We start from the raw sequence: 24,376 nt of genomic DNA, 5'->3' as shown, positions 1-24,376 counted from the left end.
CTGACTAACTCACTCCTCCTTTTCCTTGGGAGAGTTGAATTTCCAAAAATGCCTTCTTAATGTGCATTCTCATGCACATTAAGAAATTCTATTAAAATTCTATTAAAATGCAGTCAAAAATGCAAAATACCACATTTAAAATAGTATAGTAGAAGCTGAGTTCTTTCAGGGTAACCCTTAACCCTCTACCTCTCCCCCACAGAAGAAAATTTCAAAAAATTTCTTTTTTAGTGTACATTCTCTTGGCATACCCTATTAAAATGCAGTCAAAAACACAAAAAGCTGCATCTAAAATAGTACAAAAGAAGTCGAGTTCTTCAAGGTAATCCTTAACCCTTGACCTCTTCCCTGCAAGGGATTTCCAAAAATTTTTTATTAGGGTGCATTCTTATGGCATACCCTACTAAAGTGCAGTTAAAAAAAAAAAAAAAAAAAAAAAAAATCGCATCTAAAATAGTACAGTAGAAGCTGTTTCTTAGGATAAGCCTTAATCCTCTCCCTCTCTCCCACGAGAGGGAATTTCGAAAAAATCTTTCTTAGTGTATGTTCTCATGATGTACCCTAAAACTGGTATTCATTCAAATTCATTTATTTTGGATTTATTGTTTTTGGGTTACTATTATTATTATTATTATTATTATTATTATTATTATCATCATCATCATCCATCTTGATTATATTATAAGATGGAGATTTTAAAGATTTACTCAATCTCTTTAAAACTATTCTTGCACATTTCTTATTATTTTTAATTTTAATAATCCATATTATATATAAATATATGTAAAAATATCCTGAAAATACTAAGTAAAAACAAAATTACAAAAATATACCAACATTTTTTTTTTTTTTTTTTTTGGTAAAAACAATTTGCTTCATAAGTGTCTAAATTTTAAAAATATTTGAATTTTTAATAATTTAGACAGATTATTAATAATAATTTTAATTTAATAATAATTTTTAATAATTTAAACATTTATAATTCTAAAAATCATTCCAAATTTACTTCAGGATGATCATCATTATATAAATGTAACAGTTTCACATTAAAGGCAACTTTACATTTTAATTTCATATTAAATAAAAGTAAATTATTGTACTGGACTTCTCTAAGAGACAGCAACAATGGAAGCTCCATTGCCATCATTTAAAATGATCAAATTTATTGGCAAGCTGGCTGATCTGGCAAAGTATTAAAATTGTTTCTCCAAAGTCAGCAGTTTGAATCAATCAGTCACCCACAACAGTTACCTTTTCCAAGCTATTACATCAGTCTTCTTAATGATAATTTTTTTAATATTATGAAATTATTCCAAAATATTTCATAATTATAAAAGGAAAATTTTTAAACAAATTACAAGCAACAATGCTTACAACTTTTTAGTTGCTTAAAAGCAGGCTTAATGATAAAATAAATATTTTTAAATTCATTACTAAAAAAATATGTTTCTAGTGTGTATGTACTGTACGTACGTATTTATTTACTTGTTTATTAATTATTATTATTATTATTTTTAAAGTTTTTGCAAATATGCAGGACTAATTTATGACATTTGACTGGTGTTGCAATGATACAACTACTCAAAACCGCACCGATTTCAAACAACACAAAAACTATAAATTGCAACATAAAGTTTAATTACTGTAATGTTTTTGGCCATATTTAACCGACCTTCCTCAAGTAGAACACAAAAATCCTAAGTTTGATATCAAATTGAAGAGATTCTAGACTAAACAAAAAGTTTTATTATAAAATAAAAAATAAATGTTTGTCCAGAATAAAGTTTGTAATGCAGAATCATCTGTCATGTTCATACATTAAGTATTTAACTGTATCTGATTGTATTTTGCTTATCATCAACATGTGAGAATAAAAACAAAGTTAAAAGCAGAGAAGCTATTTTTACTTTCAGCTATGTAAAATTAGCCTGTAAGGAATAAATATAGAACAGACAATCAGTTTATAGATAATTCTATGAATTTATAATGAACTATCATCGGTGCATTTAGAGTATAATATATTAAAATCAATTTTGAAAATCTACTGATATAAAAATTTTTAAAAATTTTTATATGTTTAATATTAAAAATTTTTTATATAATAAAAAGAATAATAATATATTTAATTATTCTGGAGAGAGTTTTAATTCAACATCCTCTTTATAAATGGAATAGAAATTATCCCAATATTTACATTTAGAATTTTAATTCTCAAATAAAAAATTATTTTAAAAATTTGTAAAGGGATTGAAAATACAACAAAAAGATGTCCATATATATTTTTCAAATCTACAAAAATATCTACTAAATTGGTTTCAGGCTATAATGAAAGCTACGTTTTTAAGTATTTGAGAAGACGTTAAGTCCACATTCAGAGGATCACATTAAAAATTCAGTAAGCAATTCATGATCTAAAGTAAATGAAGAGACTTCGTTCACTTTAAAAATGACTCTTGTTCAAATATTAAATATTTTCACTTTGATTATAAACTTAATTTTAACATCTTTAGACACACATTTAAGAAATATTAACATGATGAAGCATTATTAAAAAAACAAAGAATGATGCATCTTTTTTTGCAGCAGAAACTACAATAGACAAAATGAACTCTCATTAAAATAAGTTATTCTATTAGCAATGCATACAAACTAGTTTTAAAGCAGCACGAACTATTAATAAATTTATTATTCATTGATGTTACTTTTTCCTCTGATGATAAAATAGCAAATATAACTAATTGAATTAATATATAGCGTAGCAAATAATTTATATATTATAGCAAATCATTGTTAGGAATGCAAATAATTTTATATGGATTGAAATATTATAAGTTATTTCATAAAAATAGTACAAGCTTTATATAAATGTTTAGTTGGAATAAAGTAAAGCTAATGTTTGAGCTATCTAATAAGTCTTCTTCAAGTTAAGAAAAGAACAGCATGGATTGTAATTGTTTAAACAGCAATAAAATACAGAGTCACTGTACACTTATATATTTATTAACAGATACGTTTCAATATAGAATACAGGAGATAAATATGAATGACAATTATAAACAATGTCAAGTGACCCCCATTAGCCTCAATACAGGCTTGGATCCTTATTTTGTTTCTAAACACTGCTATCAGTTGCTCGCTTGAATGAATGACTAAATGAATGAATGCCATTATTACCGTATGCAGATGATCTCGATACACTGCAGATTTTGCTGCTCCCTTTAGATAAAAGTCTGGTGGATTATGATTAGATATGTATTATATGAATGTATTATGAAAATATGATTAGAAAAGTGCACAGTGACTTTCCAAACACCCTGTATTTCATATAAAAAATTAAAAAATACAATTCAGATGAAATAAAACAAATATTTAGAATTGGATTATCAATCAAATTTTAATTTTAGTTAAGGTTGTATCATTTTTGTTGATAAATGTAATTGCATACCTATATCCAGCAAAAAACAATATACATATAATAATCTGTTTTTTGCTGGATATAGGTATGTAGTTGTGTTTATTATTACAAGAGACCGATGCAGTAGTAATGATTGTGTTTATGTTGTATAATAGAAAAACATGTTTGAAGTTTTTATCTATATCTTTAGACTATTTGAAAATATGAAATTTACTACATTGAATCTAAAATCATTTAAGATTTTAGGACTGTTAAAATCATATTCAATATTTAATTATATTTTCCAGTTAAACTGGTCAAATCATTAATTTCTATTTGCTTGTACAGTTTTAAGTTCAAAAATTAAGAATAGATGTAAATTATCTATTTTGAACAATTTAACAAACATCTAAGCTATAGATAAATTTACAAAACTAAAAGGTGAAATTCTTTAATATCTTATTCATACCTTATTACTTCAAAATTAAATAGAATTATTACATAGTAAATGTAATCTTTGAATTTTAATATTTTAAAAGTCAATGTTTTGAAATATACACATCTTATATAACAGGCATGGGCAAATGCAGCTCTTTTTGAGTTACATGCAGCTCTTGCTGAAAGTGTTAATTTCTGTTTTTTATTATTATTTTTACAATTTTATTTTTATAATTTTGTCAAAATATGTTTATTAAAAAAATTCAATATTTGTTTTATATTATACTAGCAGACCCGGCCACGCATTGTTGTGGCTCAAAATGTATCTATTATAAATGTATAACACTTCCCCCGTGGGGAGAATTTCAAAAAAATCTCTTCTTAGTGTACATTCTCTTGATGTACCCTATTAAAACGTAATCAAACACGCATCTAAAATAGTATAATAAAAGTTGAGTTCTTCACAGTAAGCCTTAATCCTGTCCCTCTCCCCCGCAAGGAAATATCGAAAAATCCCTTTTTAGTGTATATTCTGTTGACGTAACCTATTAAAACACAATTAAAAATGCAAAAAACCACATGTAAAATAGTATAATAGAAGCAGAGTTCTTCACAGTAAGCCTTAATCCTGTCCCTCTCCCCCAGTGGGGGGAATTTCGATATGTATATTATATAAAAACACGTGTGTATTCGAATGCAACGTTGTGTCAAAATTTCAAAGGAATCAGTAGAAACAAATAAACGTTATATTTTATTTATATAGATAGATATTTATAGATAGATAGATAGATTTATATAGATAGAAAATGGTCTGCTTTAGTCCATTCTCACAGAAAAGCATAATGCCTCACAGAAAAGCAAACTTTGGTCGTTGGAGTTAGCGCCATCTGTTGGACATAAAAGACTTAATCCATATATAAAGATATTTTTGGAAGGGGGAAATGGTGGTCTTCACATATGCCAGAAACCTTTGCGGGAGTGTATTAAACAACTTCCCAAAGTTTCATGGCAATCAGATAAATGGTGTGGTAATGCATGAAGGACAAACAGACAGAAAAACAGACATACATTCGTTTTTATATATATAGCTTTATTATATTATTTAATAAAATCATGCGCCTTACCATACTATCTGCCACGACAGTACAGAACTGCGGCTCCCATGCATTTTGCAAAACCTACATTTTGGCTTCCGCTGAACTCTTGCTTGCCCAACCCTGTTATATAACTTAATTGTTCAATGATGTTTCCTTAGTCATACTTCATGATTTTTATTAAAATTTCATCTTGCATTTACTTTTTTGTAGTGATTAATTCACCCTCTTATCCACATTTATTGCAGTCCTAACCTTCAGCTATTTTGTTATTTCAATTCTGTTTTTTAAAAAAGTCACTTTTCTATTCATTTCCAAATCATAATAATGTTACCTAATTGTACAAATTTTCAATGACTGTTATGGGGTGACTAATTCTATCATATGTTTTCCTTTCTACTTTGAAATTTTCCAGTGTTCATTTATTCATCTTCTAAGCCTTCTTCTAATAACTTCCCATGTATTCCTTGTTTTTTCCCCTCTTATTGAAAATCAGAATTGATTATAGAATGGATATGGTTGGATTTATATAAAGATATTGCTGACATATCGATAATCCAGCACTGAATGCCAATTATAACTGCTTCTTGTTTTAACTTCTATCTCCTTTTATTATTTCTCAATAAATCAAATAATTTATAACTAACAGCAATTCAATATTTTCTAAAGTGTTTCTTGTATTTTCTTCATTTCTGTATAATCTATTATCGATTATTTTAAACAGTATTTTTTCTAATAATATATCAAAGCACTTCAATCTCCAGTTTATTAACAAATGTCTAACTATATACAACTGGTAATGCTGTTAATAAAATATAAACATCTCCAAGCCCTATAGTTATATTAAAGCCAAATGATTGCCAGATTAGATCAGCCTGTATTACTGCTACTATTAATAATTACATTTGTACCATTTAATTATTAATAGCAGCAGTAATATAACCCAAATTAATCTGGCAATCATTTGGTTTTAATGTTGCTAATAATTCTATACTATATATATATATATATATATATATAATAAATGGATAAGTTCAATGATAATATACTATAACTATAAAACATTTTTGTAAAATTCCTGGTAACAATTCATAAATACAGTAATATAATATTAGCAGATATGCCTAGCACTGTCTGGGCAAAAAGTAAGGACAACAAATATTAAAATAAAACCAACTTCTCGCACAATCCCTGGAAAGGATAAATCAACACACTAAAAACTTTTTTTATATTCTAGTACAAATAGCTTTAGATAAAATATTAAAATGAAAACCATATTAAGAGTTTGTTATTTCAGCCTATCATTGTCATGTTTATCGTAATATTCAAATGGTACAGAATGGCACAATTTCATTGATCAGGTAGACAGAAATTAATGTTTTCCAACAGAAAATAGTCATTGACTTTTTTGCCTGCATGAAAAGAAAATTTGAGACATTCAAATTTTTTCTAACTTCTTTCTTAAGAAATCATTCGTGACCAAATAAAAAATAGTAATTAAACCAACCAATCTAATTTTGCAAAAAATGGATCAAATATTTAAACTTGGCACTCTCTGAAACCTCTAAAAGCATATTTTGTGCTTGCTGGTAACTTTGTATTAAGTAATTTTCCTATATGAATGCCACCATCCCACTGGTCAGATAGAAAAAGGAGCTTGTTGCAGATAGGATTGAAGTTAGTTCAAACAAAACTAGTCGCTGACCTCCTTGTGGATAAGAGCATGTCCCTGAAAAGTTTCATTGCATTTGTCAAAGTGTGTGAAGAAATAACTAACAATTTTTATTCTTTTTATCTTACATATAAAATTTTCATATATTATTATTTTTAATTTAAATAATAAATTTTCTTAGATACATGTATTTCAATTGATTATAATTTAAATTGTTAAAAAGTGTTAGGCCAACAAATGAAAAACAAACTACTGAATATATTAGAATAGAATAGAAAGCATCAGCATCAAATTACTATAACGTAATGAATCACGTTGCATTTCTTATGAACTTACAAATATAACAGATACTCACCAGCTTAATATAGAAGTCATTACTCATATAAAGTACTAAACATTAATATTTGAAGCTTAGTGATTCATCATCAAAAAAGTAGAAAGTCAAACAATGAACAACTATTAACCAATTTTTTTTTAACCAGTTTCTATAGCAATGTTTCTAAGCACTTCTGCATTGGATTTATATAAAGATACTGCTGACATATTTAAAATCCAGCACTGAATGCCAATTATAAATGAGTAATTAATATTAAAATCCTAATTTAAAAAATAATAATAATAAATATAAAAGTCAATGACAAATTTAAGGTATTTACATTCTTAAGTTTCAATTTAGGATACATTTTTTAAAGCAATAAAGTTATAATTAAAAAAAATAAATGATTTACAAATTTGTTTAGCTTCTACACAATAATTTATAAATATCAAAGTCAAAATGGAATGTTTCATTTTTTTCATCAATTTTGATTGTTTCTTTTTTTAATAATTGACATATATAGAATTATCAAATTTCCAATAAATGGGATTGTATCCTAAGTCCCCACATCCAGAAAACATCTTGATGATAAATGGGCAATGGGAAATAATGCTTTGTGTTGCAGCATTTTCTAAATCTAGATTTAAACAGCATGCAACAATTAACTTTCGACATTGTGAAAGAAACTTTCTTAATTCCATCTTACAACAGCTACAGACCTAAAAGCAGCTATTGCAATTCCTTAATGACTTCCATTCATCATAATAGAACATCCAAAACATAAATGAAAAAAAATTGAGATATATGTAGAGAATGGATAGAAATAAGTATCTATATAATTTCTAATCAGAATGCATAAAATTTCATAGTCATGTTTTACAAAAGCTAGGAGGCCTAGAATTTCTAAAAATATAAACATCTATGAACCCAATTATTAGATTAGAGCCAAATTATTGCTGGATTATTATGAACCCAAATATTAGATTAGTGCCAAATGATTGCTGGATTATCTATGAACCCAATTATTAGATTAGAGCCAAATGATTGCTGGGCTATATTAATGCTATTATTAATAATTAAATTAAAGGAGCATTAATATAGCTCCATATAATCCTGCAATTGTTTGGCTTTACAGATGTTTATATTTGTATATATACTAATAGGTAAAGTGATAGCCTGCTGTGAACAACCAGTATGGTTATATCTAAAATTAATAGTTCTGAAAGCAAAGATCAGACAGAGATGTGGATAGCAAAACTGGTAATGCTACCACATGGTAAGGGTGAGCTGCAGGTTTGAGTCCTGCTTCGGGCCAATTCTTTTCTTCCAGAATCTTCTAAATTAATTTTATATATATAATTGTAATTATTAAATTTATCAAGAGATGGCACCTAACACTTATCTCTAGCCCAAATCACATTTAATTAATAGTAGCATTAATATAATGTCTGATATAATCCAACAATTGCTTGGTTTTAATTTTCAAAAACATTTTAAATTAATTTATTTCTATTATTTAAAATTTATTTATAACTGCATATTTATTTAAATGAAAATATGAAATGAAAGGTATCCTAACACTTGTTTGAATTCTACCTCTATAATGTAGTAAAGAAAGTCACTTAACACCCCTGCTACAAAATGTAGAATGTACCCAAAATTAATTTGTTCATATCAAACACATTAGACCAATGGGAAACAGATTGATGTGTGTTACATGCATGGTTGCCATCTTAGTGGCAGCCATGTTGAATGCAACTCTGAAATTTTAAATGGGAAAGGGGTCATGTGTAAGGTGGCCAGACGTCTGACTTTTTGCCGGATTGTCAGGCATTTGACTACTCTGTCCTCCATCTGGCATCATCTTGTGCCGAACATCGATTTGTCCTCCTTTTTTGTGTGACGAAAAATGTGTACAAAAATAATTCAGTTGTTATTTCAAATGAATTAAGGAAGCTGGTTAACGATTCCAGATGGCCCACACCACTTTGACCTAGTGGCACTTTGGCTACTTTCTTCATTAAGGGGCCAAAGAATTTCGCAAGTGTTTACAAACAAATGGTCACAAATGTTTATTGAACAAGGGTGCAGCAAAGATGAAAGGTCTAACCAATCATCTTTGGACTTCAGCAGAATTCTCCTTTTAACTGGATGAAAGTTGCATGTGTGGCTGGCAAGGTGGGAGTGGTTGGAGTTATTAAAATTTGGAAGCAGACTGTTGCTGACCCCCTAGAAAAAGAGACATTTTCTTTGCAAGTTGCTTCGACTAAGTGCCAATGCCTGCATCTTTCCCAGCTCGCTTGACGATCTCATAGGCATCACCAAATTTTATTTTTCTGTTTTTTATTTATACATGTCGGTACGACAATATTCACGCCAAAGATCGTATAAACGTTGCAAAAAGTTCACTGAGTTCAGCGTTATATCCACGTTTGCTTGTCGCAAGTACTTTCGACGAACCTTACTGTCGTCGTCTTCAGGCGAGTTCGTAAATTTGCCGAAAAACTTTAAAAAGAAACAAATCGATGCAGAATGGAACGCATAAAGCTTTACCAAAGCCATTACGAACGTAAATTAAAAATTCAAAAAACATTCGAAAGCCAATCGAGCATCTAGCTCCACGACTAGCGAGGCAGCGCATGCGCAGACCTGCGCTTATGCTTGAATAACGTGACCCAAATATTGGGCAGCTCAAGAGTGGGAGTGTTGCGTGCTTCTAACGTGGTGGTAAGGAGGGATTCCCAGATGAAGACTGTTTTTCTATCATTGCAGCACTTGAGCATATGCACTTGCGACCATAGCGGATTGAAACCCTGTTCGAGAGCCTTTTTTGCTAGCTCTGTGGTGTGCCTACCCCTCACCACATCGTCCTGGTGCTCGGCGAGGCAGCTGACAAGCATTCTGGTGGTGGCCCCGATATATTGTGTGCTTATTCCCGTTGCTAGATTTTCCAGTGGAACAGCATAGACCCCCGATTTCTCGAGCGTGGAGAGCTTGTCTCTGTCGTTACACAGAAGCTTGCGCAAGTTTGGAAGTGGAGCTAATGGCAGTACCAGGTTGCGCTTCCTAAATATTCTGCAGATACGTATAGAGAGGGGTCCGATGTATCTGCAGAATATTTAGGAAGCGCAACCTGGTACTGCCATTAGCTCCACTTCCAAACTTGCGCAAGCTTCTGTGTAACGACAGAGACAAGCTCTCCACGCTCGAGAAATCGGGGGTCTATGCTGTTCCACTGGAAAATCTAGCAACGGGAATAAGCACACAATATATCGGGGCCACCACCAGAATGCTTGTCAGCTGCCTCGCCGAGCACCAGGACGATATGGTGAGGGGTAGGCACACCACAGAGCTAGCAAAAAAGGCTCTCGAACAGGGTTTCAATCCGCTATGGTCGCAAGTGCATATGCTCAAGTGCTGCAATGATAGAAAAACAGTCTTCATCTGGGAATCCCTCCTTACCACCACGTTAGAAGCACGCAACACTCCCACTCTTGAGCTGCCCAATATTTGGGTCACGTTATTCAAGCGTTAAATGCGCTTTAGCAGTTATCTAATATACAATTAGCGTAAGCGCGGGTCTGCGCATGCGCTGCCTCGCTAGTCGTGGAGCTAGATGCTCGATCGGCTTTTGAATGTTTTTTGAATTTTTAATTTACGTTCGTAACGGCTTTGGTAAAGCTTTATGCGTTCCATTCTGCATCGATTTGTTTCTTTTTAAAGTTTTTCGGCAAATTTACGAACTCGCCTGAAGACGACGACAGTAAGGTTCGTCGAAAGTACTTGCGACAAGCAAACGTGGATATAACGCTGAACTCAGTGAACTTTTTGCAACGTTTATTTATACATGTATGTATAAAAAAAACAAAGTTCCTGATACGAGCGAATTAATTTTGGGTACATTCTATATTCTATAGCAGGGGTGTTAAGTGACTTTCATTACCACCCTGTATAATCTTTTATCATCAGATGTTATAGTTCAGCCAAATAGCCAATCAAATATCCATTGTTTAACGACATACAATTTATTAATCAATTTTCTCTTCTGCATATGCATTTCGGGTTGACATAAAATCTCAACCTCCATTCAGTGAAATAACATACTCTGAGAACCTATATCCGGTGTGATGAAAAAAACAAAAGAAAAAGTTCACCACAAACGTTTATCGATCGCTTCGTCCCATCAGAAACTTCATTTTACACTTGAGGAAAAGTGTAAAATGTAAATTTTCACAGTAGTTCGAAAATGTTTGTGGAACTTTTTCTTTTGTTTTTTTCATCACACCGGATATAGGTTCTCAGAGTACGTTATTTCACACAATCCGGTGTTTTGTGTTGTTGTTCTCCATTCAGTGAACTTATATGTATTTTTCTTGTAAAAAACAACTATTGGTGGAAATTTAGGTACAAGTACATATCCAGTATTTACTGTATAATTATATACATCTTAATCCTGTGAGGATTGTTAGACAGCATATCTTATAAATTTAATATTTTTCTTTATCTTGACTTGTTTATATTGTATTTAAACAAGACAGATACCTACTTTTATGCATTCTGATTAGAAATTATATAGATACTTATTTCTATCCATTCTCTACATATATCTCAATTTTTTCCATTTATGTTTTGGATGTTCTATTATGATGAATGGAAGTCATTAAGGAATTGCAATAGCTGCTTTTAGGTCTGTAGCTGTTGTAAGATGGAATTAAGAGAGTTTCTTTCACAATGTCGAAAGTTAATTGTTGCATGCTGTTTAAATCTAGATTTAGAAAATGCTGCAACACAAAGCATTATTTCCCATTGCCCATTTATCATCAAGATGTTTTCTGGATATGGGGACTTATTAACATTTAAAATATTCACACAAAAAAATTTTAAAAACTAAAAAACAAAGAATAAAAAACCATTAAGTACCAATTTCCATCTAATTGATTCTAGAAGAGAAAATTGATTAATAAATTGCACATCGTTAAACCAATGAATATTTATTTGGCTGTTTGAAATACTACATCTGATGATAAAGGATTATAGAGTAAAACTCAAGAATACAGCTACCCTACAATGAAGTAAAACTTGTTTATTGAATCAGTTTAAACTTTAAATAAATATCTTGCAGTGATATGAATAATATTACTTCTTATAAAAAATCAGTAAATTAAGTGCTGAATGTAGTTCCAGGACTGACTATCTGAATGAAAGAATTTGAGGAATGCCTTGAAAAACATCCAGATCAAATCAAATCAGTTAAGCAATCTTTATTACCATTTAAGAACCCCAATGTCAGGGGTACAAAAAAAACTAACAAATGTGAATTTAAGATTTTATATGAACAATGTAAACAAATCAATTAATAACATTAAATCAATCAAATTACAATTCATTTTACTAAACAGTTTACAAAATGAACATATTGCTTAATTGTTACCAACAACAATTTGGTATATGATAACATAGATATATTTATTTACAATATGTAACCATTTTCTTCTTTCCTTTTCAGTCTTTCACACTCAAAATTTAGGTGAGAGAAAGAATTTTCACTACTACCACAAAAAAAAACAAATAATAATAATAATAATAATAATAATAATACTAGATAATAAATACTAGTAATAAAGATAAATTTTTGATTTTTTGTAATTCAACTGGATTTTACACAAGTCTTAATTGTAACAAAATTGATAAAAAAAATGCTAAATTCAGCCAAAACAAATTTTTTATTTAGAAACAATGTCTTTTGGCTCTCGAATTTAGCATTTTTTCCTAATAATTTGACTAAGGTGCCAAGCAGAAATGGAGTGTTTTTTTTCTTATTGATTGATAAATTTAAGTTAACTTATAACACTTATAATGTATCTCACAATCTCAGCCATTAAACAATACCAAGAGAAGAACTTAAAATTCTTTAACAATTAGAAGTATTACATATTTCTAAGTTTCCTCAATATTATTATATGGTAACATAAAATAATATTCAGGAATATTATTTCACATCCCATTCTTTTACAACAGTTCATAAATAAAACTCAAACGATTCCAGCGGAAAACATCCAGGTCGTCACGTAGTCATTTACCAGATAGATAGAAGATAAAACACTCGAAATAGAACAAAAAAAAATGTATTGTTTACATTAAGCAAAATCCAATATAAGCATTGATATACTGTTTGACATTTCAATCAGATAAAGTTAATATTTAATTTTAAAAGGAATATATACTGTATTGTTACTATTAATATAACAACTAGTATGTTTACTTAGTGTGTTGCAGTATTGTAAAAACAGTTAAAAATAAACATTCTAAAAACAATTCTCATTTTGTAATAAAAATTTAAAAATAAAAATATGTTGTTCAGCTTTATTCTAGTTATTAAGAAATTAAATAAGGTTATCAAATCAACAAATCAATTGAGAAATATAAAATATAAACAACGTATGGTAATTTTATTTCTTATACTTCCATTGACATTTGATTATCGGCCATATTTTCATGTCATTCTCTTCTCTTTCTATCTGTTGATAGGATGCGGGGGATGAGAAGAGGGAGAAAAATTAATTAATCAATTACTCACGTCATCTACGCATAGTTGAGACTTCTTGGAACTCAGTAAGAATATCAGTAAAAGAAGAATGCAGAGCGTGAATATCCCCACCAAACTAATAAATCCGATCAGGGAAACCATCTCATCTTCTCGTCACAGATCCACAAGTTGCATCTGATCTAACTCCGCATCGTACACTAACGTCTACCTCGTTCCGCCGCTAGGGTGATTTTTGACTTATTGCAATATCGAATTACTGTAACGTATTTTATGGATTATTAATAAATTAATACATTTAACGATCGGTTGTATAAAAATAAATTATATATGGAAGATATGGAGGACATTTATCGTCTCGTTTCGCGTCATGTGACCTTACAGCTGTGGGAGATCGAATGGTTCGAAATGGGTTTGAAATGTGGATCTTCGGTTATGGATCCTTGATGTGGAAAGTGGATTTTCCTTTCGAAAGGAACGAGATCGGATATATCAAAGGTTATTTGAGAAGATTCTGGCAAGGGAGCGAAGATCATCGCGGCGTGCCAGGAAAGGTTATTGCTGTTTTATTTTAGTTTCTCTTTTTTCCATTAATAATTCGATTAAATTTATGAAATTAAATTAAATCGGTTTTTAAAATTAGTTCCTTTATTTTTAGCCTGGAAGAGTTGTAACTTTAATTTCATCTCCAGATCCTGAGGTAATTTATATTTATTGTATTGTGTATAATTAAGAAAATTGTGTGTTAATGCTTATTATAAATATATATTTTGGTGTATTTTTTCCTACATAAAGTACAGTATACTGTGTATATTGTATACAAAAATATATAGGTCAACAAATCATTAGCATATATAGAAAATGCATTAAATAATTTATTAAGTAGATTGTCTCCAACATGTACTGTACTGTACTGTACTAGCTGTATTTATGAATATTACATATCATTTTTTCAAATGTAACATAAAAAATATAACAATAAGAAAAGGATGAATAATCAAAATATAATTTAAAAAATTTTATTATATAAAAACAGCATGAATATGTTATATATATATATATATATAATATATTGCAATTGGATAAATTGTTCCCTTTTTAAGAGCAATGTATCAGAATCACAGGGTCAAGCTTGACAACAGTTTTCATGGGGCTGTGGAAATTCTAGTAATGCTCACAAAATAAACATTAGATTGAGAGTTTTTTGGGGTGTGTTACATTGTAAAGCATCTTTAATGCAGTTGGATAAGCAAGCCTGACATAGCCTGACTCCTTTCAAACCGATTGTCATTGCTTACCAGTCACTTTACCAGGCAGTAAGCCTATTTGTATTTTTGCTATGGTTCATTACTATATACCCCCTTTCCTATCTACAAGCCTAAATTATTTACATTTAATATTTTTTATCAATTTCTGTGACATTTATATTGATATATTTTCCTTTAAATTCCATTCTTATTTATTTTGACTGTTTCCTCTAATGCTATCCTGTGAGAACTATTAATAAAAATAATTTTATCTAATTTTAATGATTTCAAAAAAAATATAAAAATAGAAAATACTCGTTAAAATAAATTTTATATATTCCTATTAATTTTTGAATTATTTCTTTTGTATAAAAAGTATTCTTTAAATTTTATATTATTTTACATAGCCTACTTCAATCACATATTTTCATAATTACTGTAGTCTGTTGGAAAAATGCCAGAATTCAAATAAAATATTCAATATTCAAAAGACTGCAGACAAAATATCATAAAAAATGAAAATGTTTTAATAAAATTTTATATATAATTAAATATTTTAATAAAGTTTCTATTAATTTTGAAATTATTTAAAGTTTATAGAATATAAATTACATAAACAATAATTACAGTAATACATTTATTTATCACTTTTACTACATTTACATTTACAATACTTTCCACAAAATGGATTTTGTGGAAAGTATTTTGTTGCAACAATTTAAAAGTATTGCTTCTTATATTTAAATTTGAACTTAGAACTCACAGATGTACCAAATAAAAGACTTTGTTTGGATAGCACAATTTTATACTTAATTATGTTAAATATATTTAAATATTCTATTATTTAAATGTTACATTTAAATATTTTATTGTCTTGATTTGACTTAAATAATTTTCTGAATTGTTTATCGTTCTAATAATCCATGAAGGATGGTTATACTTTAATTTAAAATTAATTTTAACGTATAAATCAGAGCCATTCGTATAATCAATAAATCAATGTATTGATAATAGCCAAGTGGATAAAACCATACTTAGTTGTGGGTTTGTGCCTGACCAATGGGCTAGCCACGTGTAGTTTTCCAGCTGTGTCTAACACCTAAATAGGGACCAGTTTCCCATAGAAAATCCTACTGAGGTATTTCCACTTGGCAGATCACTGTCACATTGTGTTACCTTATTCCAACTCAAATCAATATGTGCATATTGGGCTGCAATATTAGGCATACTTAAAAAAACTCAAATTATTCTTAATTGACTTTAATATATTAAACCCTATTCACACTTGTAAACTTTAAGTAGGATTAACATTTAAGCAGAATTAACAAGATTAACTATTTATTCACCAGTGTTGTTAGATCGTAGGAAACAAAAATCCCATTTACGTATGTAAAAAATCCTTTATATACTTAAAATACCTCTCATTACAAATTCAGAAAGAAGCCAGCAAGAAAAATTAATGTACGAAATATTATCAAGCTCCTAATGTAGAAAATCGTGTAAATTTTAAATTACAACTTAGTACTTTTACACGTGTCGCTACGTGTTAAATTAATAGCGAGGTTGAGGCCGAAGTTTTAAACGCGAAAACGTGTACGTCGGACATTCGGTGCCGCTTTCCTGTACGCCTAGAAGTTTGACAATGGCGTTTGGAACTTCAAGCATAATTCCACTGACTTTCCAACACCATTGTCAAACTTCCAGGCTTACAGGAAAGCAGCGCCGAACGTCTGACATACACGTTTTCGCATTTAAAACTTCGGCCTCAACCTCGCTATTATGAAATTAAAGAAACTTTATTTTGCGTGGACTCGAGCTGTCGCGCAGGACGTTACATTTTAAATAAAATTAAATTTTTGCATTTTTTCGAAAAATCATAAATTAATTAAAGTAATTTAAATGGCATTTTCTATCACTGCCAATATCCAATTTTTCAGCTGAGAGCGTTTTCTCTGCTGTAATTATTTGAAGTGTGAAGAAACAGAATTGGTCTACCAATGCTAAAGGCTTTGCTGTGCATTAGATTTTATTTATTATTCAGAAATTTCAAATTATCTGATTTTATTATTCCAGAAAATATTTTACATAAAGTTAAAAACAATGTTTGACAATAGCCTGTACATTTTTTAAAAAATTTTTCATAATAAAATAATTTTCATTTTGGTGCAGCACCACTGCTTTAATATTATGCTGCATACAAACTATTTTTATTTTGTTGCCATTAAAATTAGCAGCAGCATTTTTACCGACTTTTATTTATATATTTTTAAATATTTTTGACTGGTATATTTATTTGGCTCCTTTATTTGAGTTGGTGCCACTGGTTACAAAGTTGTGGCAACCTGTCCGTTTGAGAGGCCCGGGATCACTAGGCGGGGTGGTTCGTCTGGATTCGTGTCCAGACCCTCATCACTTGGCTGTCCCATTGTGGGCCTGGCCAAATATATAATGGGCTTTCTAAAAAAAAGACCCTCTTAGTGCCGTGCCCACAAAGGGCCGAGTAGATAAAACCACCGAATACTGGTAGTCGGTCGTGGGTTCGCGCCTGGCCGATGGTCATGATACATGGAATTTTCCGGGTTTTTTCACCTTAGTAACACCTAAATAAGGGCCAATTTTCCATAAATGACCTGGGAGGTATTGCCCACATGTCACGTTGCCATAAACAAATAAGCCAAACCTCAGTGTGACCACATGGCAGAAAGAGTTTTTAAAAGCTGTCTAGGAAATACTCTAGAACAGTGATCGGCAACCTCTCAGCGGTGTTGTGCCGAACCTAAATTAAACTGTTATTCTGGGTGCCGACATGATTACCAATTTTGTTATATATAGTATCAAAATTGGCCTGGTTATAATGAACTTCAAAAATTAGTAATTAAAATTTAACATTTACTAATTTCTATTCAATCAGAGTGCCACTGAAAATCGGCCCGCGTGCTACGTTTGGCACGCATGCTATAGATTGCCGATCCCTGCTCTACAACAATTGCATTGTATTTCTTAAACACGTACAGTACAATACCTGTTTATCAAATGATTTTTATTATATTGTATTTTATAGCCAGAAATATAAAGTAATATTCTTATTTCCTGTAATTTCGATTGACTAAGATATGTTTTACATGAAAAATGTATGTAGTGATATGTTTCATTGATTACGAATTCCAATAAACTTATTCAATTTTTTTTTTCTTAGTCACGTGTATGGGGAGTCGCATACAAGATATCAGCCGAAGATGCAGAATATGTCAAAGCTCATTTAGATTTTCGTGAAAAGGGCGGTTACGAAAAAGTCACGTGACATTCTTTCCGAAGGACAGAAATGTAGAATCATTCGATCTCACAATATACGTCGGCAACGAAAATAACCCTTATTTTTTGGGTCCCGCACCGATTCACGAAATGGCACGACAGATTTACGAAAGCGAAGGCCCGAGCGGTAAAAATACCGAATATTTATTTAATTTAGCCGAAACGATGAGAAAACTGATACCAGAAGCGAACGACGATCATCTATTCGAACTGGATGCAGAAGTTCAGAAACTCGTAAACAAATATAAATACAAATCTAAGTAAATGTAACCACATCGCCGGATCTACTTTTATTTATTAAAATTTGGGATTTTAATTTAATATTTTTTTTATGCTTTTACATCTTTAACTTCTGAATCTTTAATGTTCGTCCATTTCTTTAAATGGATGATTGTGCAGGAATCAGGAATTTTTATTATTAAATATGATTTTTATTTTGTTTCTCCATATTTTATTGCGTTATGGATTCTTGAATGAAGTGCAAATATAAAACGTTTACCCACTCGTTTTCATTGTATTTTCTTTTTTACACATTCCCGTTAATTAAGCCCACCAGTAACCGAGTGGATAAAACCACTGAACATTAATATAATTGCGGGTTCGTGGCCGATCAAGCTGACCATATGGGGGTTTTTTGCTTGATTAATATCTAAATAGGGGATAGTTTCCCAGGGTCCTTCCGGATGGCTCTCCGTTTGGTAGATCGCCCATGTGTTGCGTTGCCTTATCCCGTTAATTAAACTATGTTTTATATATCAAAATCCGTTGCAATTGATTAATTAAATAACGAAATAATTCCTTAAGAAAATCATGGGAAAATGGATTGGATTATACAATAGTATACAATAACGATTCAATTGTATAGAATAGTAACGGAAGATACTCGGTGAAATTTAATATTGCACCCTTGACATTGTAAAAGAAGCTTTAAAAAACAATTTACATTCAAAATAGTTTATATTAGCAGATTTGTATACAATGGGTGTCCTGTCAGGCAACACACTCAACCTTTTTAGTTTTCGAGTAAGGCAATAAATTTCATCAAACGTTGCATGCTATTCTAAAGGGAACAATGGCCGATGAATTTAAAACTTGCCGAAAGCGTCGATCTCTGGAGATATGTGCGCAAATTCAAGCTGAAAATCAACATGCGAGTTCGATACCGAATGATTCGTCTGGTCTTTTCACTCAACAACTGTTCACTCTCGTTATGGAAAAATGTCAATCGATCCGAAAAGCGGACTCGTGTGCCATTATAAAAGGGATTAGAAGTAAATATCTAACAATATTGTAAAATAATCCTAAAATACCTGGCCAACCAGTGTCCGAGTAGCTAACATCTACAAACAAATCCGTGATTTTTTGTCCCCTCTCTCCCTCCTGTAGGCACTAAGAAGGCCTCTTTTTGCAAGCCCATTATGGGTTCCCAGAAATAGGGGCCGCTTTTCCATAGAAGGCACCCCTGATTGAATAAGGCAACGCAATATAGGCGAACTTGCCTGTGTTGAATTGTCTTATTCAATTAATCCTTACGTAAGGAATCTGGGCCTTCAGGCTACACGCAACGTTTTCTGGTTTCTAGTGCAGCTTAATCTAGAGCAGTGATTCTCAATCTTTTTTCGTCACGGTACATTTTAATAATTTAAAAATTTGGTGGCACACACAATTACTTCGGTAAGTACCGCAGGACAACCGGTGACGTCATAACAGTGACTTAAACGGAGTTGGTTTTTTTTTTTTAACTCTTTCCGCCCTGTGGGCACTAAGTGGGCCTCTTTTAGAAGGCCCATTATGGGTTCGGCCAGGCCCACAATGGGGCGACCGGGTGGTGAGGGACGGGGCCCGACATATCCGAACGGACCACCCCCCGAAAAATTCCTGGGGATTATTCGACCCTTTCGGATTCGATCCCGGGTCCCCCAGAGCGGTAGGCTGCCACCTTGACCACTCGGCCATCCGGCCGTCAAACGGAGTTGGTTATTTAGGTCACGTTTTCTAAATGCTTTGGTAACTACCGGCAGTTACCAGTAACACTGGTTACAATTTCCAAACGCGCCCTAAGTAGGTAGAACTAATTGAACTATTTGTCTGACATCACTTATGTATGGGTATTTGCACTGACGGCACACTAAAGTGCCGCGGCACAGTAGTTGAGAATCACTGATCTAGAGGCTCGTTGACAATTAAGGAAATTAAAAGAAAATTATCTACAGCAGTGCCGTAAGCAGTCTTAACAGGGCTGGATCAAGGTGGCAGCCTACCGCTCTGGGGACCCGAGATCGAATCCGGACGGGTCGAGAAATCTCTAGGAATTTTTTGGAAGATGGTCCGTCCGGATATGTCGTGCCCCATCCCTCACCACCCGGCTGCCCCATTGTGGGCTTGGCCGAACCCATAATGGGTTTGCTTAAAGAGGCCCTCTTAGTGCCCACAGGGCAAAAAGCGTTTTAAAAAAAGCAGTCTTAAAGATTTTATTTTCTGTTAGTAATAAAGGTAATAAAGTTAAGTTATGGAAGTCACGAGTAACCCAAGGACCTACCTAATGTGTGGCCCCTGGACATTGGCAACGTGATTCTATTTTCAACGTCTTTTGCCTCGTGCTATTCTGCAACCGCTACTTAAGTTGATATTCGTGACGAAGAACATTCGATTCACCGGTAAAAATAGGTGAGAATAAATTAAGAGTTACTAAAATTATAATTTGAAACACTTGTAGAAACTTGAATATACTTTTTATTGTTAAAATAATCTATTATAGACGAATGTATATATTAGAATTTTGTTTAAATGCACATTATGTAGCAGGAATTGAAATCAAGACAGACTAAACATAAACCAATTTTGTTTTTAAAAAAATGGCGGATTAACTTGTAATAAAAATTATAAAATCAGTTGATTTTTCCATTTGGCTTGTAATTTTTGAATGAAATCCCAGTAATTAATATGTCCTTTATCGTCTTTTTCCAGTTCGATCATCCTTTCGATATTTTCTTCGGTTATTTTACTCCAAACGGTCTTCATGACATAACGAAGTTCTATGGCGCTGATCGTCCCTTTATTTACTTTTTCGTATATTCTGAAAGCATTCTTTATTTCGTCATCGAAATCGTTACTTTTAATTTTTATCGACATTAAATGTAAGAGTTTAGGAAAATCGATTCCTCGGTTTGGTGTCCGTTTCCGTTGCACTTCTTTAATCATCTTTCTCAATTCTTCGTCCTCCAGTTCGATGGATGCGGCTTTCATAATATCTCTTAAGTTCTTTATGGATAACGTTTCGACTGTCTGCTCACTGAACAGAGAAACGTTTGTTTTTTGAATTTCGACGGACATGATTTTAAAGATCAATATTGTTTGTATAATAATTGTCAATAATAAAGTCGCAACAAATATTTTTATGCGCTTTAAACATTTAAATTCTATTGTTTTGATTTTATCCGATTTCAATTTAATTTCAAAACTTTTATTGTCCCGAGGACCTTGGACGAGTCCTACATTTTGACTTTAAGACATGTCCTTCCTCTATTCAAACACGCGTTTAATGTTTTTTTTTTCGGAACAATTTGTCCTCCATTCTTAGTTTTTTCTTTCTTCATTTGGTGAGCCTATAAGGTAGTGGTGCTTTTTAAAACTCTTTCCGCCCTGTGGGCACTAAGAGGGCCTCTTTAAGGAAATCCATATGGGTTCAGCCAGGCCCACAATGGGGCGGCCGGGTGGTGAGGGACGGGGCCCGACATACCCAAACGGACCACCCCCGAAAAATTCCTTGGGATTTTTCGACTCGTGCGGCTTCGATCCCGGGTCCCCCAGAGATTGGGATGTATGCAAATATGTGTGTGTGTATGAGAACAAATTTTCATACGATTATATTTGTATTGTTTTTCTGATCCAACATATTGAATTGAGTTTGATGGCGGAGTGGTCGAGCAGTTATAGTGGGAGCCCACCGTTCTAAGGACCCGGGATCGTATCCGAGCGGGTCTAAAATCTCCACATATTTTTGGGGTGGTCCGTTCCCATAGGTTTGCTAAAAAGGGCCGTCTTAGTTTCCGAAAGAAGGAATGGGTTAAATAAATACATATTAACGAGTAAAAAATTACCGTGACAGCATTTAAGTTTTTAAACTTCTCTTTATTAGACTCGTAATTTTGCTAAATATCAGATATTTGTAGAGAAAATAAATTTAAGAGAATTAATGTAGTTAAATGATACACGAATGGTAATTTTAAATGTTTTATACGAAAATTACTTAAGTATAATCAAGTTCTCTCGGACGATATTAAATTTTTTTTTTTTGTGCGTATATCTGATGTGCCCATTAACCTCAAACTGAAAATCAAAGCATCTAAATTAAATAATTCTTCCATTTTCCTTGCATTTTTTGGATAAATTCGTGATAGTTGAACTGTCCCTTTTTCTTAGGATCGGCATTCAGTACCAATTCTTCCATATACATCTTGAATTTCGGCTCCAGACCCGAAACAGAGTGAAGTAAATCGGATACTTTGACGATGCCTTTGTTATCCTTATCGAAAACCTTGAATGCTTCAATTATCACGTTATCGGCATCATTGGAAACGTCAGATTTTCTCATTTTTGTGGCCAACATGGATATCAACTTGCCATAATTGATATTTCCTTTCCCGCACGGATCGACCGCCTTGATGATATCCCGAATTTCCTTCTCGCTAAGATCCACATCGCCCATTTTCATGACTTTTTTTAAATTGTTACCCGATAAACAATCGTCATCGCTGTTAAATATGGAAAATACCTCTCTAATATTATCATTTTCGAATTCTTCGACCTTATCTCTTTCCAGTTCTTGACGCATCATCTTTTCGGCCATGGTTTAAGGTTATTGTTATTGGGAAAATAATACATAATATTTTGCAATTGTTACAAAAATTAGAATCGTTGCAATTAAAATCTCAGTCAATTTAATTAAAAGTGTAATTATGTAAATGTGCTAACAAGTAATTCAAGAGATGAGTTCACTCATCCTGCGAGGGGTGGAACCGATACTTCCTGAGTTAAGTAAGAGGAAAAGGCGTATCGTATCATTTTGATTTTTCTAAATGTTTGTTAATTAAACTAATAAATTGATCGTTTTGCAAATTCTACTCGATTTAGAATAATAGGTGAGTTATTTATTTATTTTTTTACACATAATTTACGTATTTAAACTGTGTAATTTTTATTTAGAAACATGAAGTTTACAATTAACGATACTAAAGCTTCCAAGAAAAGCAATTCTTTACCCGAAGTGTATTTGTCTCTCGGAATTATAGCGACATTTTTACTTGTCTGTGGAAGTTTGATGATAATTTTGTCACACACTTTTAAGTATCAATCATTAGCTCAATATCTATGCGTGCCTACGGCAACGTTAGGAATCGTCTTTCTCTGTTTAAGTTTCGGTATTTTTCTTGGTTTAATTATAATTTACGCATGTTTGCCCAAAGTTTCCAATTTGGATAAATCACCAGACGAAAGACATAGTTTTAGAAGCATTTCTCCGATGGTTAACGAAACCGTATCTATGAAGTACCTTAAAAAGGTTGAGCCTGTTTCGGTTTAAATTATTATTAATTTTTAAAGTAATTTTTATAACATTTCTGAATAAATAAGACGAATAAAACATATTTTAAAAGTGGTTTATGTTGTTTAAAAAGTTATTTTTATTATTTGTATCTTGGAGAAAATGTAATGATTTAATAAAACTTTCGATATGGATTACGAAAAGTTGTAAAATAATTGATTTTTATTAATAAATGTCGAAAGAGTTTCTCGAATCTCATTGTATGTTGTAAGAATTCGAGGTAATTTCTTTACATATTTTATGACTCAACGCGTTGCTTGTAATGTATAAATTCTAACCAATTGAATTAAGACAGATGCGAACGTGCGCGAGGTGAATGTAGGCATATTAAAATATATTTTCACATAAAATTCATAATTTTAATTTTTCGTACAAAAATGTTTTTTTCCCACACTTTTTCTTTCGCAGAAGTCTTGATAATAAAAGCAAACTATAAATAGAAAAGTAGCGTACCCTTTTTTCCCATCTTGAAAGCCGAACGCATGCGCCCAGAAACAAATTGCTTACGTTTCTCGCATATGAGGCCACGGCGTTTTGCGATTCTGCTTTTTCGTGAGCCACGTGTGCATCTACCTTTACGCGTGCATCAGTTTACCATGGGATTTAGGTCCAACTTTAACCCATTACGATTGGACGTGGGGCGCACTATGACAATACCAATACCAAATCATAGCAAAGTTGAAGACGACTTTTGTGTATTTGCCGAATTTTCCGTTTCTTTTTACATCACGGGAATGTAGAATAGGGTGAAGAAATT

General features: G+C 31.8%; 4 protein-coding genes across 4 annotated transcripts in view; 1 reads left to right on the top strand and 3 right to left on the bottom strand.

The window, feature by feature from the left end:
• LOC136983637 (uncharacterized) overlaps positions 1-13,678 on the bottom strand; it is an 82,704-nt gene extending 69,026 nt beyond the window's left edge. The window contains exon 1 of the mRNA XM_067280436.1: positions 13,492-13,678. Coding sequence (XP_067136537.1) covers positions 13,492-13,602 — 111 coding nt within the window. The 5' untranslated portion in view covers positions 13,603-13,678. The remainder of the gene's footprint in view (positions 1-13,491) is intronic.
• A 113-nt stretch (positions 13,679-13,791) lies between these two features.
• Positions 13,792-18,338, top strand: LOC136983650 (putative glutathione-specific gamma-glutamylcyclotransferase 2). The gene is given in 4 exon segments (XM_067280452.1): positions 13,792-14,012; positions 14,117-14,158; positions 17,902-17,998; positions 18,001-18,338. Coding segments are annotated over 4 exon segments (576 nt in total). The 5' UTR covers positions 13,792-13,856; the 3' UTR covers positions 18,282-18,338.
• Positions 18,339-20,897: 2,559 nt separating this feature from the next.
• On the bottom strand, positions 20,898-21,350 carry LOC136983596 (calmodulin-like). The gene has a single exon (XM_067280386.1). The coding sequence runs from the start codon at positions 21,348-21,350 to the stop codon at positions 20,898-20,900; it is 453 nt and encodes a 150-aa protein (XP_067136487.1).
• A 1,012-nt stretch (positions 21,351-22,362) lies between these two features.
• On the bottom strand, positions 22,363-22,866 carry LOC136983594 (uncharacterized). The gene has a single exon (XM_067280384.1). The coding sequence runs from the start codon at positions 22,864-22,866 to the stop codon at positions 22,363-22,365; it is 504 nt and encodes a 167-aa protein (XP_067136485.1).
• Between the last annotated feature and the right edge of the window lie 1,510 nt (positions 22,867-24,376).

This window comes from Centruroides vittatus, unplaced genomic scaffold, assembly GCF_030686945.1.
Source record: "Centruroides vittatus isolate TY-2023 unplaced genomic scaffold, ASM3068694v2 contig_884, whole genome shotgun sequence".
Taxonomy (NCBI): Eukaryota; Metazoa; Arthropoda; class Arachnida; order Scorpiones; family Buthidae; genus Centruroides; species Centruroides vittatus.
The sequence above is the reverse complement of the archived record's forward strand: the minus strand, read 5'-3'. Positions and strand labels throughout refer to the sequence as shown.